The 13,177-nt window shown below is 35.9% G+C and overlaps 1 protein-coding gene across 3 annotated transcripts in view; it reads left to right on the plus strand.

Moving 5' to 3' along the window:
- Positions 1-13,177, plus strand: part of MAP4K3 (mitogen-activated protein kinase kinase kinase kinase 3) — a 203,897-nt gene that overhangs the window by 108,880 nt on the left and 81,840 nt on the right. For all 3 annotated transcript variants that reach the window (XM_004369535.2, XM_004369536.2, XM_023735692.1), the window contains exons 5-8: positions 4,303-4,358; positions 5,106-5,153; positions 8,230-8,272; positions 10,611-10,683. In XM_004369535.2, the coding sequence (XP_004369592.1) occupies positions 4,303-4,358; positions 5,106-5,153; positions 8,230-8,272; positions 10,611-10,683 (220 nt within the window). The remainder of the gene's footprint in view (positions 1-4,302; positions 4,359-5,105; positions 5,154-8,229; positions 8,273-10,610; positions 10,684-13,177) is intronic.

Genomic DNA, 13,177 nt, shown 5'->3' on the forward strand with positions numbered 1-13,177 from the left:
ATTATTATCACCAACTACAGAGTAGGTTTATTTGTTTGCTGGGCATGAGCTTTTTTATTAATGTAAAATAAAATAATGTCTTAATAATTTAAAATGTCAAATTTCCCAAGAAAATATTTTGGAAAATTTTTATCATTTTTTTTTCGTATAGAATTGAGCTCATAGTTCATATTTAAGTAATTTAGGGGCCGATTGTAATGAAACCAAAAAACACCAAACCTGTTGCGATTGAGTCTGTTCCAACTCATAGCGACCCTATAGGACAGAGTAGAACTACCCCATAGGGTTTCCAAGGAGCAGGTGGTGGATTCAGACTGCCAACCTTTTGGTTAGCAGCTGAGCTCTTAACCACTGTGCCACCAGGACTCCGATTGTAATGAAGCAGGTATTAAAAGGTTATTTGGATAATATTTTTACTGTTTCTATTTCACTTCACTAGATCATCTTAGTTTGACAAAATAGTATTTTAATATGCTAGGGAAAAGGAAATGATGAAATTGCTAGAATTATTTTAGAAGGTTTAATTAAGAAAGTGGGCTTTAAATTCATCTTTAAGAGAGGTAAATTTTGGATAGGAAGACGTGCATTCTAGTAGATGAAACAACAGTACAGTGACATGAAGGTGTAACACGGGAGATCGCACTTATCTTTCTGGGTGGATATATTCGCGGAGTAGAATCAGATACGGAGAGCCTTGAAAGCCAGGTGGAAGATCATGAGAATATTTCTGCTTTATGAAAAATTATTTTCTGAGGATATTTTTGATTAAGTTGTGGCTGTTCTTTAGTGTATATTTGAGGAAGTTTTCTTCTTTATGAGTGGCATTTTTATTTTACTGAAAATTGAGAAATATTTGATTATATTGAACATTGCAGAATAAATACTGCATTTCTAGAAGCTTATAATCTTTACCTGTTATAAATTCAAAAAGCTGTTTCCCCTTTTTTGTTTTAATTTGGAGTAATTACTATTATTTCCTTCACTTATCAGTTCCTCCTTCCTAAAGTTCTTTCAGCAAGGTCTTAAATAGTGCTAAACTTTCTCCGTCTTTGACTTGCACTCTTAAATGACAGTTTAAATGGGTATACCCCAAAAACCGATTCTGACTCGTAGCGACCCTATAGGACAGAGTAGAACTGCCCCATAGGGTTTCCAAGGAGCTGCTGGTGGATTTGAACTGCTGACCTTTTTGGTTAGTAGCCAAGCTCTTAACCACTGTGCCACCAGCATTCCTAAAGGGGTATAGGCAGATGTTTTCTAGGTCGACAGGTATTTTCTGTCAGCATTTTGAGGATATTGGACCATTGTCTTCTAGCTTCTGTGGTTATTGGGGCCTGTGGTCAGTCTGATTATTGATTCTTTGCAGATAATCTGCCTTTCTCTCTCTAATAGCTTTTAGGATTTTTATCTTCGTCTCTGGTGTTTCCAGTGTCTTTAAGTGTGGATTTATTTTTTTCTACGCAGGACTTAAAGCGCTTCCCTCAGAATTTAGCTCTTTCCTCAAGTCTGGGAAATTCTGAATTTTATCTCTTCAAGTATTTTCTCCCCCAGTGTCTCTGATCTTTCCTTCTAGAATTCCAGTTAAATACATGTTAGACCTTCTTAGTCTATCCTCCATGTCTCTTAAACTCAATGTCATATTTTCTGCTTTTTCATCCCTCAGTAGAGCCCTTTGGGTACTCATATCCATCTTCCAGTTCACTAATTTTATAGCTGTGATTAGGACATCCACTGGGGTTATAATTTTTGGTAACTGTACTTTTTATTTCTAAAAATAATTTGAATGGATTTCAGATCTCTCTCCACTTTTTTCTTTGTGTCTTATTCTTATAATTTTTAATTGTTCTTTTATATCTTTAATCTTTTTAAACATACTTAATTTTTAGTCTTTCTCAGATTGTTAGTAGTTCTGTCATGTATTCGATGTATTTAGACTAAGGTGTCTGATTCTGTTTCTCACTTTTTGACAGTCTCCCTCTTTTCTTCATTAAGAAGCAAGAAGACTAATTTAGTTACATCAATAGGTTGTCATGATTGTTACCATTCCATTTCAACCAGCTATCATTTGTAGTCCAAGAACTAGGCCTTTTAGCAATATTAAAAGGTGGAGATAACAAAGTAATATAAATTTGTTAATACTAATTTATTTATGCTGATCAGCAAATCAGTCAGTGGAAGAAACAACAGTTATTCCCTGGATGTTCTCAAACATGTGTGTTGGAATTTACATACTTATTCAAAACCCTAAACTCTTTCTCTATGTTCACTTTTTTTGCTTTACAGGTTTCTCCCAAGTAACCCTCTTGTGGCAATGTGTTCTACTCTTTGGCTAATCTACAGTGCTGCCAGCTTACATAGCCATATTAAACATGTACCTCCATTTCTTTTTGCATATGTCTCTCTTCTCTGTCTCATCTTCTTAAAATGGGGAACTACATTAGTTGTGTATTGCTTTTAAACAAATGATCCCAAAACTTGACAGCTAAAAACAACAGACATTCATTATCTCATAATTTCTAAGGGTCAGGAATTTGGGAATACACTAGCTGGGTAATTCTGGTTCCTGATCTCTCATGAGGTTGCTGTCAATCTGCCAGGAACTGCAGTCATTTGAAGTGTAAACTAGGACTGGAGAATTTACGTTCAAGATGGTTCACTCACAGGGTTGTTGGTAGAAGCCTTCAGTTCTTGATGACTGTTCAGGAGGTTTCTGTTCCTCACTAGGTAGATTTCTCAATAGGACGGCTTGAGTGTCCTAACGATATGGCAGCTAGCTTTCCCCAGAGCAGGTGATCCCAGAGAGAGCAAGGAAAAAACTACATAGTTTTTTATGATGTAGTCTCAGAAGTTACATACTGTCACTTCCACCATATCCTGTTCTTTAGAAGTGAGTCAGTTAAGTCCAGCCTGCACTCAGGAAGAGGGGAATTAAATTAAGTTCTGCCTCTTAAAGGGGAAAGTGAACATATTTTAAACTACCATAGGGAGGGACGTTTTGAAATTACATTTTTTTCATGAGCTCCTTTTGTGCTCCTTTTTTTTTTCTTTAACTTTTGCTTTTTCTTTGATAAACTAGCTTTGAAACTTTTTATTGTTCCAACATAATAGGGTGTTTCTTCTCTTTCATTGAACTTTTTTCTGTTTAATATTGTCCTTTAACAACTTACCACATTCTATTGTTTTATGGTGGATTGTTTTTCACTTATTTTGTAATTGTGGATTTTGAAGTCATCTTCAGTGGGACTTTTCAGTGAGAATTCTATACAGGTTTTGAGGATGTATCCTTCCAGAATGTTTCCCCTCTCCTTGGAATCCCAATGACCTCATTGTTTCCAATATATATTTGTACCCTAAGCCTGAGTGAAGAGGCCTGTGATGACAGATTTTAAGAGGAGACATTTTTCCCCTGTCCATATCCCAGGCCATAACAGCCAAGATCCCTGCTCATCTCCCTGTGTTTGTTTACTCTTTTAATGAGGGGGTAGCTCTTTGAGGGTCTGGTTTACAAGGAAGGCTGTTTTAACTGCCTTTATAGACCTATAACATTGTCTTCTGTGCCCATGTAGGAGATAAAAACTAAAACCCTGGCTAACCATGATTGACCTTCCCCTAACGCATAGCTAGAATGTTTTCTCACATTTTTATATTCTGTTTCTTCATTTCCGTCTTTGTTTTTGACACCTGGAAAGTCTCTTACAGTTTATGAACCAAGCTCTGCATTTAACGGTTTATTTTAAATATTTTTTCTGCCATTTCTAGGTATCAAATAATAAATACCTTCCAATGAGATCTATATAAGGAGCCCTCGTGGCGCAGGTGGTTGAAGTGTTCGGCTACTAACACAAAGGCCAACAGTTTGAACCCACCAGCCACTTTGTGGGAGAAAGATGTGGTAGTTTGCTTTTGTAAAGATTACAGCCTTGGAAACCCTATGGGGCAGTTCTACTCTCGTATCGGGTCGCTATGAGTTGGAATTGACTTGATGGCAGTGGGTTTGGTGTTTTTTTGATTGATTAGTGAGGTGTACAAATGAAAATATACTAAATTTCAGTGACTATTTCAGTCATTCATTCATTCATTAATATTTTTTGAGCAGCTCTTCTGTGCCAGGCACTGTTGTAAACACTGAGAATGCAGCAATGAACAAATCAGACAAAGAACCTTTTCCCTTTTAAGCTTACATTCTAGTTGAATTGTTTAGATACATTAAATCTGTTACTAAGTGGAACTTGTAAAACTTTGTCACTTACTGAAAAACATGCATTAACTAATTTTATTGATATTAATTTTTTTCTCTTCCAGTAACTGGACCTCTATCAGAACTGCAAATTGCATATGTTAGCAGAGAAACACTACAGGTAAATCAAATGCTAATTAAAAAGTAACATGCAGTATTAAACTAAATGTTGAGATATTGTAAATTACCAATTAAGTAAAGTCAGGATTGAGTATTCTTGTTTGTTAAACTCTCTGGAAACAGCACTTTAATAAACTTTTTAATTGTTTGTATAATAAACTCAAACTGTATTTGTAAGTGAACACTTTAAAGCCTAAGTGTGATAATATAGCCTCCTAAAATCCAAGCACTGTGGGTTTGTTGTTGTATATTTGTATATTCCTCTTAATACTAAAGAAAGGCTTGAAAAATAAACACTGTCTGGGGAATTGAAATTTATTCTGATGCTAACTGGTTATATACTTTTTACAAGTTATTTCAAACAATTTGCAGAGTTTACTGCAAATTATTTGTCTTAGGAAAATTAATTGGTCTTACTGAGCTTTGCCTTACTTGCTTAATTCTGTTCCCTTTTAGGATATTTCACTAAAATAAGTTAAGATTACTGTAAGAGCTTGCCTGCTAACCAAAAGATCAGCAGTTCAAAACCACTGGTCGCTCCTTGGAAACCCAATGGGGCAGTTCTGCTCTGCCCTATAGGGTCGCTGTGAGTTGAAATCGACTCAACAGCAGTGAGTTTGGGTTTGTTGGTTAGACCTTCTGTAATGAGTAATAAAAAACGGAGAATACTGCTCAGTTGACCGCTTATAATCCCAAAGTGTGCTCTGTGGTAAAATCTTGTTTATTTTTCTGTTTTTTAAAACTCCAGGGATTATGCTATCTTCACAGTAAAGGAAAAATGCACAGAGATATAAAGGTATATGTCATATTTTTAATCTAATGACCCTCTCTTCATTTTAATACTCTCCAATCAAACCATTGAGCAGGATTGTTTTGACTATTCTATTTGATGAATTTATTATCTGAAATATAATGTATTACTATAATAATATTGTTACTCTAAGGGTTGGATTGAATTTTTTAGCAGCTTTATTGCGATACAATTCACATTCCATAAAATTCACCCTTTTAAAAGTATACAATTCAGTGGATTAATGTTTTAATAACTCATTTTAGCTTGTGGCTATTTAATTATGAAATGCAGATTAGGTCCATGGCTTCCATCAAGTTATAGTTTTTAGGAAGTTTTATGCTTTAAATATTACAGTAAATTTTGTCAATCTAAAGGAACTGTCATTAATAATACATCAGAATGGGTACATTAAACCCTGACAAGCAGAAGAGAGCAGTTGTAGTGGATGTGCTGGGGTGAGCTCAGTGGTAAACCAGGTGCTGTGGTGTGACTCCCGAGGTTATCTCTAAAGATTCTACCATCTCCTCAACTTAGATATTTTCCCTTTTCATTTATTTTTCTTTTCTATCCTTCATCTTTCTTTCTTTCTTCTCTCCTCCTTTGTTTTATGAAATTTTCTCTAGCATAAAGGTTTTTAACTTTAAAAAAAAATCATGTTGTTCTTTGAGTCTCTGACGAAAGCTGCGGATTCTCTTTAGAAAAATGCTATTGTGCAGTGCCCTCAATTTTGCATAAAATTTCAGTGAACTCATGGATCATCTGCTGAGATCCCCTTCTTCACGTATTTTTCGTAAACCACTTCAAAGACATAAACAAAGAGCTTTGGAGTTCAAAGGTAGAAGAGATCATAAGAAAATGAAATTAAGAAGGGTTCTATGGCATGGACACTTAGATGATCTTGAAGGATTGATAGGTTTTTGTCAGACATGGAGATTGGAGTGCATTCCAAGCAGAGGGAATAATGTGTGCAAAGATACAGAAGTCAGTAAGCGTGGGTTAGTTTTAGAGAATATAAAGGCTGTACCGTATTGTTGAAGTGAAGAGAATGTGTGAGAATAATAGGAGATAGGGGTGGCCAGGTGATTCGGTGCTCCATTATGCAAGGACTCGTGTACCATACTTCAGAGTCTGGGCCTAATTGGGGAGATTCTTAACCATCACCACTGTTTCTACCCTTGTCTAAGCCACCATTATATGTCAGCTAGACTTCTGTAATACTTTCTAACTGATCTCCCTGCTCCCATTCTTCTAGTCCTCCAGTTACTTATCCACCAAAGTAATCTTTTAAAATCAGATCGTGTCGTACTCCTGCTTATAAACTATCATTGGCTTCCCATCATACTCAGTATCAAACCCAAACTTTTTCACCATGACCAGTAAAGTTCTACATGATCCAGCCACTGTGTTTTCTCTGATCTCATCTCATACTTCTCTCCATTTTATTCATTCTGCTCCAGCCACACTAAGCTTGCTGTTCTTGGAATGTGTCAAGCTCATTTTGGCCCCAAGGCTTTGTACTTGCTGTTTCCTCTGCCTGAAATGTTCTTCCAGAATTTGGCATGGCTGTGTACCTTCACTGTGTCTAGATTTCCACTCAAATACCACTGCCTTAAAGAGACCTTCCTTACCCTGCTTTATTTGTCTTCAGAGTACTTATCTCTACCTGACTTTGAATTATTTGTTGGTTCATTCATTCATAGGTGTATTCATTTTTAGAAATTCTTCTATTTGAATATAAACTCCATAAGAGCTGGAACTTAATTTTATTCATTACTGTAACCCCAGAGCTTAAAATAGTATCTGGGTGCTAGTAGTCTCTTAGGGGTGGATGGATGGGTAGATGAATAAATGCATGCATGGGTGGGCAGATCAACAGGTGATGGGGTGGATGGGTGGGTGGATAGGTGGAAGGATGAATGGAAGCATCAAAGACTAATGCGTAGATGATGTGATATAAACTGCAACTTAGGAAAATTAATCTGGAGCTAGATAGAGCTCAAATTCAAGACTCTGGCAACTGTCTAGGTAGCTAGGACCTAGATCAAATTGAAGTTTCTCCTCCATTGTCTTCTTTCTCCTCCTCCTTTCCCCTGTTACCCTACACAGCTACGGTAACATCAGTGGGTGCAGCTAAGCTTCACTGGTAGTGACATTTGGAGTTTAGAAACCTTTTTTCTTTTCTCTTCCAGTCTTTTATTATTTCTTGCTCCCCCCACCCACACCCCCAAGTGTTTTTACCCCCAGGCATATACTTACATGATTGATGGCATCCTGGACTAAAGAAGCTGCTTACTTTTGCTTGCTCATTTAAAAGTTGCAGAAAAGGCACCAAAAGAAAGAAAGAAAGAAATAGGATGTAGTGCTTTTGGGAGACGATACTTCTACCTCTTCCAAAAGCTTTGAGAGTATTGGAGAGGAAGTAGTCATTATCATTGTTTTTGAGCTTGGATTGAGATGCTGAAGTGGCTAAAATGCCACCAGGTCATGCAGCAGACAGGTGACATTTTAATTCTGTGGATCTGTAGCTAGTTGTTTGTTACTGTTTGGCCCTAGCCAGGCACATTAGAGTCGACAGCCTCCTGTACTGGACAGCAGGGTACATTGTCACACACCAGCATTGGTTCCGCCGATAGTGAGTTCCTAGAAAGGGAGATCCCCCTTTCCCCCCCAGGAGTAAATAGCAATCAAATAGCAAAAGTTTAAAGTGGAATAAAACAATTGAAAATGCTGTTACAAGGCAACATTTTAGTGAAGGTGTTTGATCAGTGAAAAAATAACATTTAGTTGAAAACTAATATGCCACTTTCATGTTAACATTGATACTATGTTAAATAGCAGGGCTTTTTTTGCATTATTGAAGAGGCAGAACCATTTCATAAAAATAGTCTAATGCATAAAAAGTGAACGGTAAATTTTCCTCTGACTATAATGATTTAACATTGGGCACAATTTAAATTTTAAGTACTGCTAGGTCTAAGGCTGCCACATGGGATTATTTTAAATATGTATATTTAATCTATTATCTATACTGATAAAAATGTCTCTTTCCTACTTTAACTAAAATGTTCTCACTTTGAAGGGAGCTAACATTCTGCTGACAGATAATGGTCATGTGAAATTGGGTAAGTAAATTGAAATTTTGTCATTTGCATAAATCTATTAAAAAATACAGTGAGTTTATGTTTTTCTTTGTGGGACTAGGTTCCCTCCCTTTGGAACAGTATCTGTGTATTTTTAGGTGCAAATTTAATTATGGGACGCATGTAACATTTGTTTCCTCATCTGTTAAATGGGGGTAAAGTCTGCCCTTCACGTATGATAGCTATAGTTACAGTCAGTTTTCATCATTTGCAGTAGTTATGATACATAAAGTCACCATGAACACTGAATTAGTAAATACTGAACCATTGCTCCTGGGAGGAATATAGAGAGAGGTTTCTATGAGCCCCTCACGAAATTAGATCATTTTTGCCAGCCAATCAGTATATACCGGTTGTCATCAAGTTGATTCCCACTCATGGTGACCCTGTGTGTGTCAGGGTAGAACTGTGCTCCATAGGGTTTTCAGTGGCTGGTTTTTTGGGAAGTAGATCACCAGGGCTTTCTTCCGAGTTGTTTTATAGTGGACTCAAACCTCTAGCCTTTCAGCTAGCAACCAAGCGTGTTAACTGTTTGTACCACCCGGGGACTTCAGTCTATACATAACCATGTTTTATGTGTGTTTCTGTTCAGAGATAGCTTATTTAATATGCTGATTTATTAACATATAGCTCACAGTCAGCAACACTGTAACTCATACCTGAATGAAGTTTATCAAACATACACTTTCCCTGTAAGGCACATCACAGCCTTTTGCGCTTAGGAACACTAGACACCACTTCATCACCGTACTTGGGGGCCATTTCAAGCAGCAAAATCACCAACACAGAGCACAAAAATGTGAAAAACGTGGCACTAAGTAGACTGTGAAAAGGACGCTTGTTTACAGTATCGGAGCTGAAGCAAGAAGGCAGAGTGTCACTTTGTTGGACCTCGGCTAAAAATGTGTGCGTCGGGTGACTCAACATTTTTGCTGCTCTGCACATGTCTGTGAGTGACCAGGAAAGCACCATGAATATTGATGTTCGGGTTATAAATAAATTTTATCAAGTAGATGAATTTGCAAATGTGGAATCCGTGAATAATGAGAAACGACTGTAAATAATATCTTTTGGAAATTGTTTCATCTCTACCCCGGGAATGTGACTTCTAGTAAGAAATCAGTACAAATCCTGCATTGTTTATATAAGCTTTTAAAGTGAAATGTAATATTACTTATATTAGAATGCAGTTTAGATGCTGAGTGTTGCTTTATTTTAAACCATGGCTTATTTGATTTTACAACTTTTGGTTCTTCAAGTTATGATTAAAATAGAGTTTATAACCTAAGTAATAATTGGAAAGTTTAAGACAGGAAAAAAATTTCAATAAAGTAGTTTTATAAACAAAGTCATGTTTGTTAGGTATTAAGTGAGGTATTTAATAACAAATATGAGACAAATTATTTTGAAATATAGGACAAAAATTTAAATATGTATTTATTTTATAAAAATATGAATAAAACTATTTTCATCTATAGCTTACTGTAGAACTAATCAGATTCTAAAATACATACCTAATAATTAACATATAATAAACTTTTCCTAAGCAGTCTCTTAAGTGTGAGAAGAGCAGAAAAAGTAAGACCTAGTCTTTACAGTTATTTTGGCGAACTGTTTTCTATCAGCAGTTTAATATTTTGTGGCAATGTTACATGTCTCACTCAAAGACATATTAATATATCTTCAGGTGAGAAAGATTTAGAACTCATCATTAATAAGCGAGAAAATATTAGAACTCAACATACTTATCTTAGGGAATAGTAACAAATCCTACATAAGAAATAAATTTATTATTGGTATTGGAATGAATTGCTAAGGTAAAATTTTAGAAATACTCTGTTTGGATGTCTTTTCAAGTTAGATGGATTTGTCAGTAAGCTTATTGGTTTATTTGATATCAGTCACCAGTCATCATGGGTGTGACAGGGAGTTGATGAGGAATATACTATTCTTTAAGGTCTCTTCCAGTGATGTTCCTTGAATTTTAGGTCCTGGGAATTAGAAATTATAAAATCACTAAGTCTGGCAGGCTAGGTTCTCTCGCCTGCCTCTTTGTCATCAGAATTATTTGACCTTGAACTTCATTGTTATTTGATTCATGCGGGGATACATAGGAATCTATTTGGCTGTGATACGTACTGACTACGTCATGATATTTTAATGCTAGTCCATGAAAGTTAAAAAGTTTTAATTTGGTTTTTGAGAATACATCAGATTTCTGTGAAGTTAATTATGATTAAAGTTTTCTTCTCATGTTGTCTTTAAACAGTTACACTTCCTCTCAGCTTTCTTTTCTAAATGTTTCTCATTTTTTTAATAGCTGATTTTGGAGTGTCTGCACAGATAACAGCTACAATTGCCAAACGGAAGTCTTTCATTGGCACACCATATTGGTAATTGTATTTTAATTGATATTTAATTTTTTGTTGTTAAATCATTATTACATATAGCATTTCTAAAAACTAGACTGAATGGTCAAAATTTTTAGGATTAAAACTGGTGTTAAGAAGAGGGTCATCAGTGAGTTAAGTAAGTTAGGCATGTCCATATGAGTGGATTACACAGCCAAAGAATATTCCAGCGTGTTAATTTTCATTCTGCAGAAAAGGCTTTAAAGATTGATATGACTTTCAGGAATCTTGGCATAGTTCCAACTTCGCTGGAAAAACCTGGCTTTTATTCCTATGCATATAACATGCATTTTCATAGATTTTTTTATCTTTCTCTACCCCAACTTCCAGTCAGTATTCTAATTAATCTTCTTTCAGCATTATATTAATTCACAGTACCTCTTTGCTGAAAACTTTTTGGCCTATCTTGGTTGCCCACAAGATCAAATACAGGTTTCTCTCTCTCATCAGCCTTAATTCCTGACTAGCCTCCTTCACAGATCCTTCATTTTAGCCATATTTGTTTGGTAGATATTCACTAACCGTCCTGTAAAAACTATCTCATTCATTTATTCACACAATAAATGTTTTTGACCACTTACTATGTGCTATTTATAATGTTAAACACTATGAACATAAACACTGTAATCATAGTGGTGGATAGGCATAGAACATCTTTGTTCACCCCGTTGGTTTGTCTGAAGTAATAGCATGCTGAAAGTCCTCCATGCCTTCAGTTTATGTGCTGCCACTACCCCAACACCCTCCCAGTCTGAATCCTCAGCAGTGGTATAGCACTAATCTGTACCACTTAGTTTGGTATTTAGGATATGATTCATATCATTTTTAGGTTTGTCTTTTTAGCAAACAAATAATGTATTTTAAAAAATAGTGCTAAAAGGGCTTATAACAAAAACTTTTTAGATGTGTCTTCTGCCATCTCTAGAATTATCCATACAATTCTAGGATAGAAATTAGTTTTCTTAAAATTTTGAGGTGTGGTTCTATTGTCATGTTTTCTCTGATGCTAATGAGAAGTCTGATACCATTATGATGCACGATCTTTTTAAAGGAACCCTCCCCACCCCAGAATTATTCCTGGTATTTTGGTATTTTGTGATGATGTACCTCAGAATGTTTTTGTTCGTTGTTTTTACTTCTTTGTTTCTACTTTCTATAAGAGTTCCTGACTTTCTTTTCCAACCCTTTGTGTGAAACCTTTATTTCAGCTATAATATTTTTAATTTGAGTTCTTGCTTGTTCTCTGAATGTTTCCTTTATAGTATGTTCTAGTTCATGGATACAATATCTGGTTTTGTTCTGTTTTTTTCCTTCTGCTCCCTGCGTTGCTGAAGAACCTTGTTTTCCTATTAGTTTATTGTAGACTCACAATTTCATGACAGAGGCCTCCCTCAAGTGTTGATCCTTATCTGTTGGTGTACATTGAAGAGCAAAAGCAAGGCACTAATAGCTGATTCTGTGTGCATGGGAGGTAAAGTTTAAGCCTGGTTGCTAGTGTTCTAGAACTGAGCAGGTGAAGGAATCTGGGAAACTCATTTTTCTTTTTACAGACTTTTTACTTCCTCACATCCTCTTCTACTCCCTTTTGTTGTTATCTCTGAATGTGAAGCGACTCTCCTTCAGTTTCTTTTGGTGTCCTCATCTAGTGGGAGTGGGAAAGAAGTAATTGCTAGGCCCTAGTAGATGAGATAGAAATCTGGGGGGCTAATGGCTCCCTGTATAGACTTGATACTTCAGATGCTCCTGTTTTCATGCCCAACCTCAACCTCACTTTTGTTACTTGTAACCCTAATTCCTCAGCTTTCGTGGGTTCTTTGGGGCCTAATTGGCTTGCTGGTATTGGTCTTTTCCTCTGCGTGTACTTAGGTATATCCTTCCTCCTTTTTGCTCCATCATCTTCTATTCTTCCACCTATTTTCAGTCTTTGTGTGTTATGGTTGTAGGTAAAATGTGTCTCCTGGCTTTTTCAAAGATGGTGTGTGTCTTTATATTTCTCTTTGTTCTTTTCCTTGTTGTTTTGGAGTGACTTGAAGAGCTGTCATTATTTTTAGGTGCTCTGTCTCTTCAGTTTGATGGTAAACGTCTAGAGGAGTGTTCTATCTTATTGAATCTCCAGAATCTACCATGGTTCTGTACACACGTCACTAAGTGTTTGATGAGACTGATCTTCGGCTCTAATCTTAGAGATTACAAATTTATGCCATTCCTTATATAATAACGTGGGAAATAGTTTGAGAACATTGTGAGATTGCTAATTAAGTAAAGCTAAATTTTACAGCCCTTCCATTCTGCTTTTCTGTTCTTAGTCATTCCTACCTAAACTCCAGGGTAATAGAATAGAATGGAATCTCTCTAATTCAACATGATTAAGATTGGCAGTTATTCAGTTAATCAAAAAAGTTTGTTAAAGTGTCAAATCTCAAAATTAATACATATGTGCTGTAAACATTTTATTTCGATTTAAGACATATAAATG

This window comes from Trichechus manatus, unplaced genomic scaffold (genome assembly GCF_000243295.1).
Source record: "Trichechus manatus latirostris isolate Lorelei unplaced genomic scaffold, TriManLat1.0 scaffold00005, whole genome shotgun sequence".
Classification (NCBI taxonomy): Eukaryota; Metazoa; Chordata; class Mammalia; order Sirenia; family Trichechidae; genus Trichechus; species Trichechus manatus.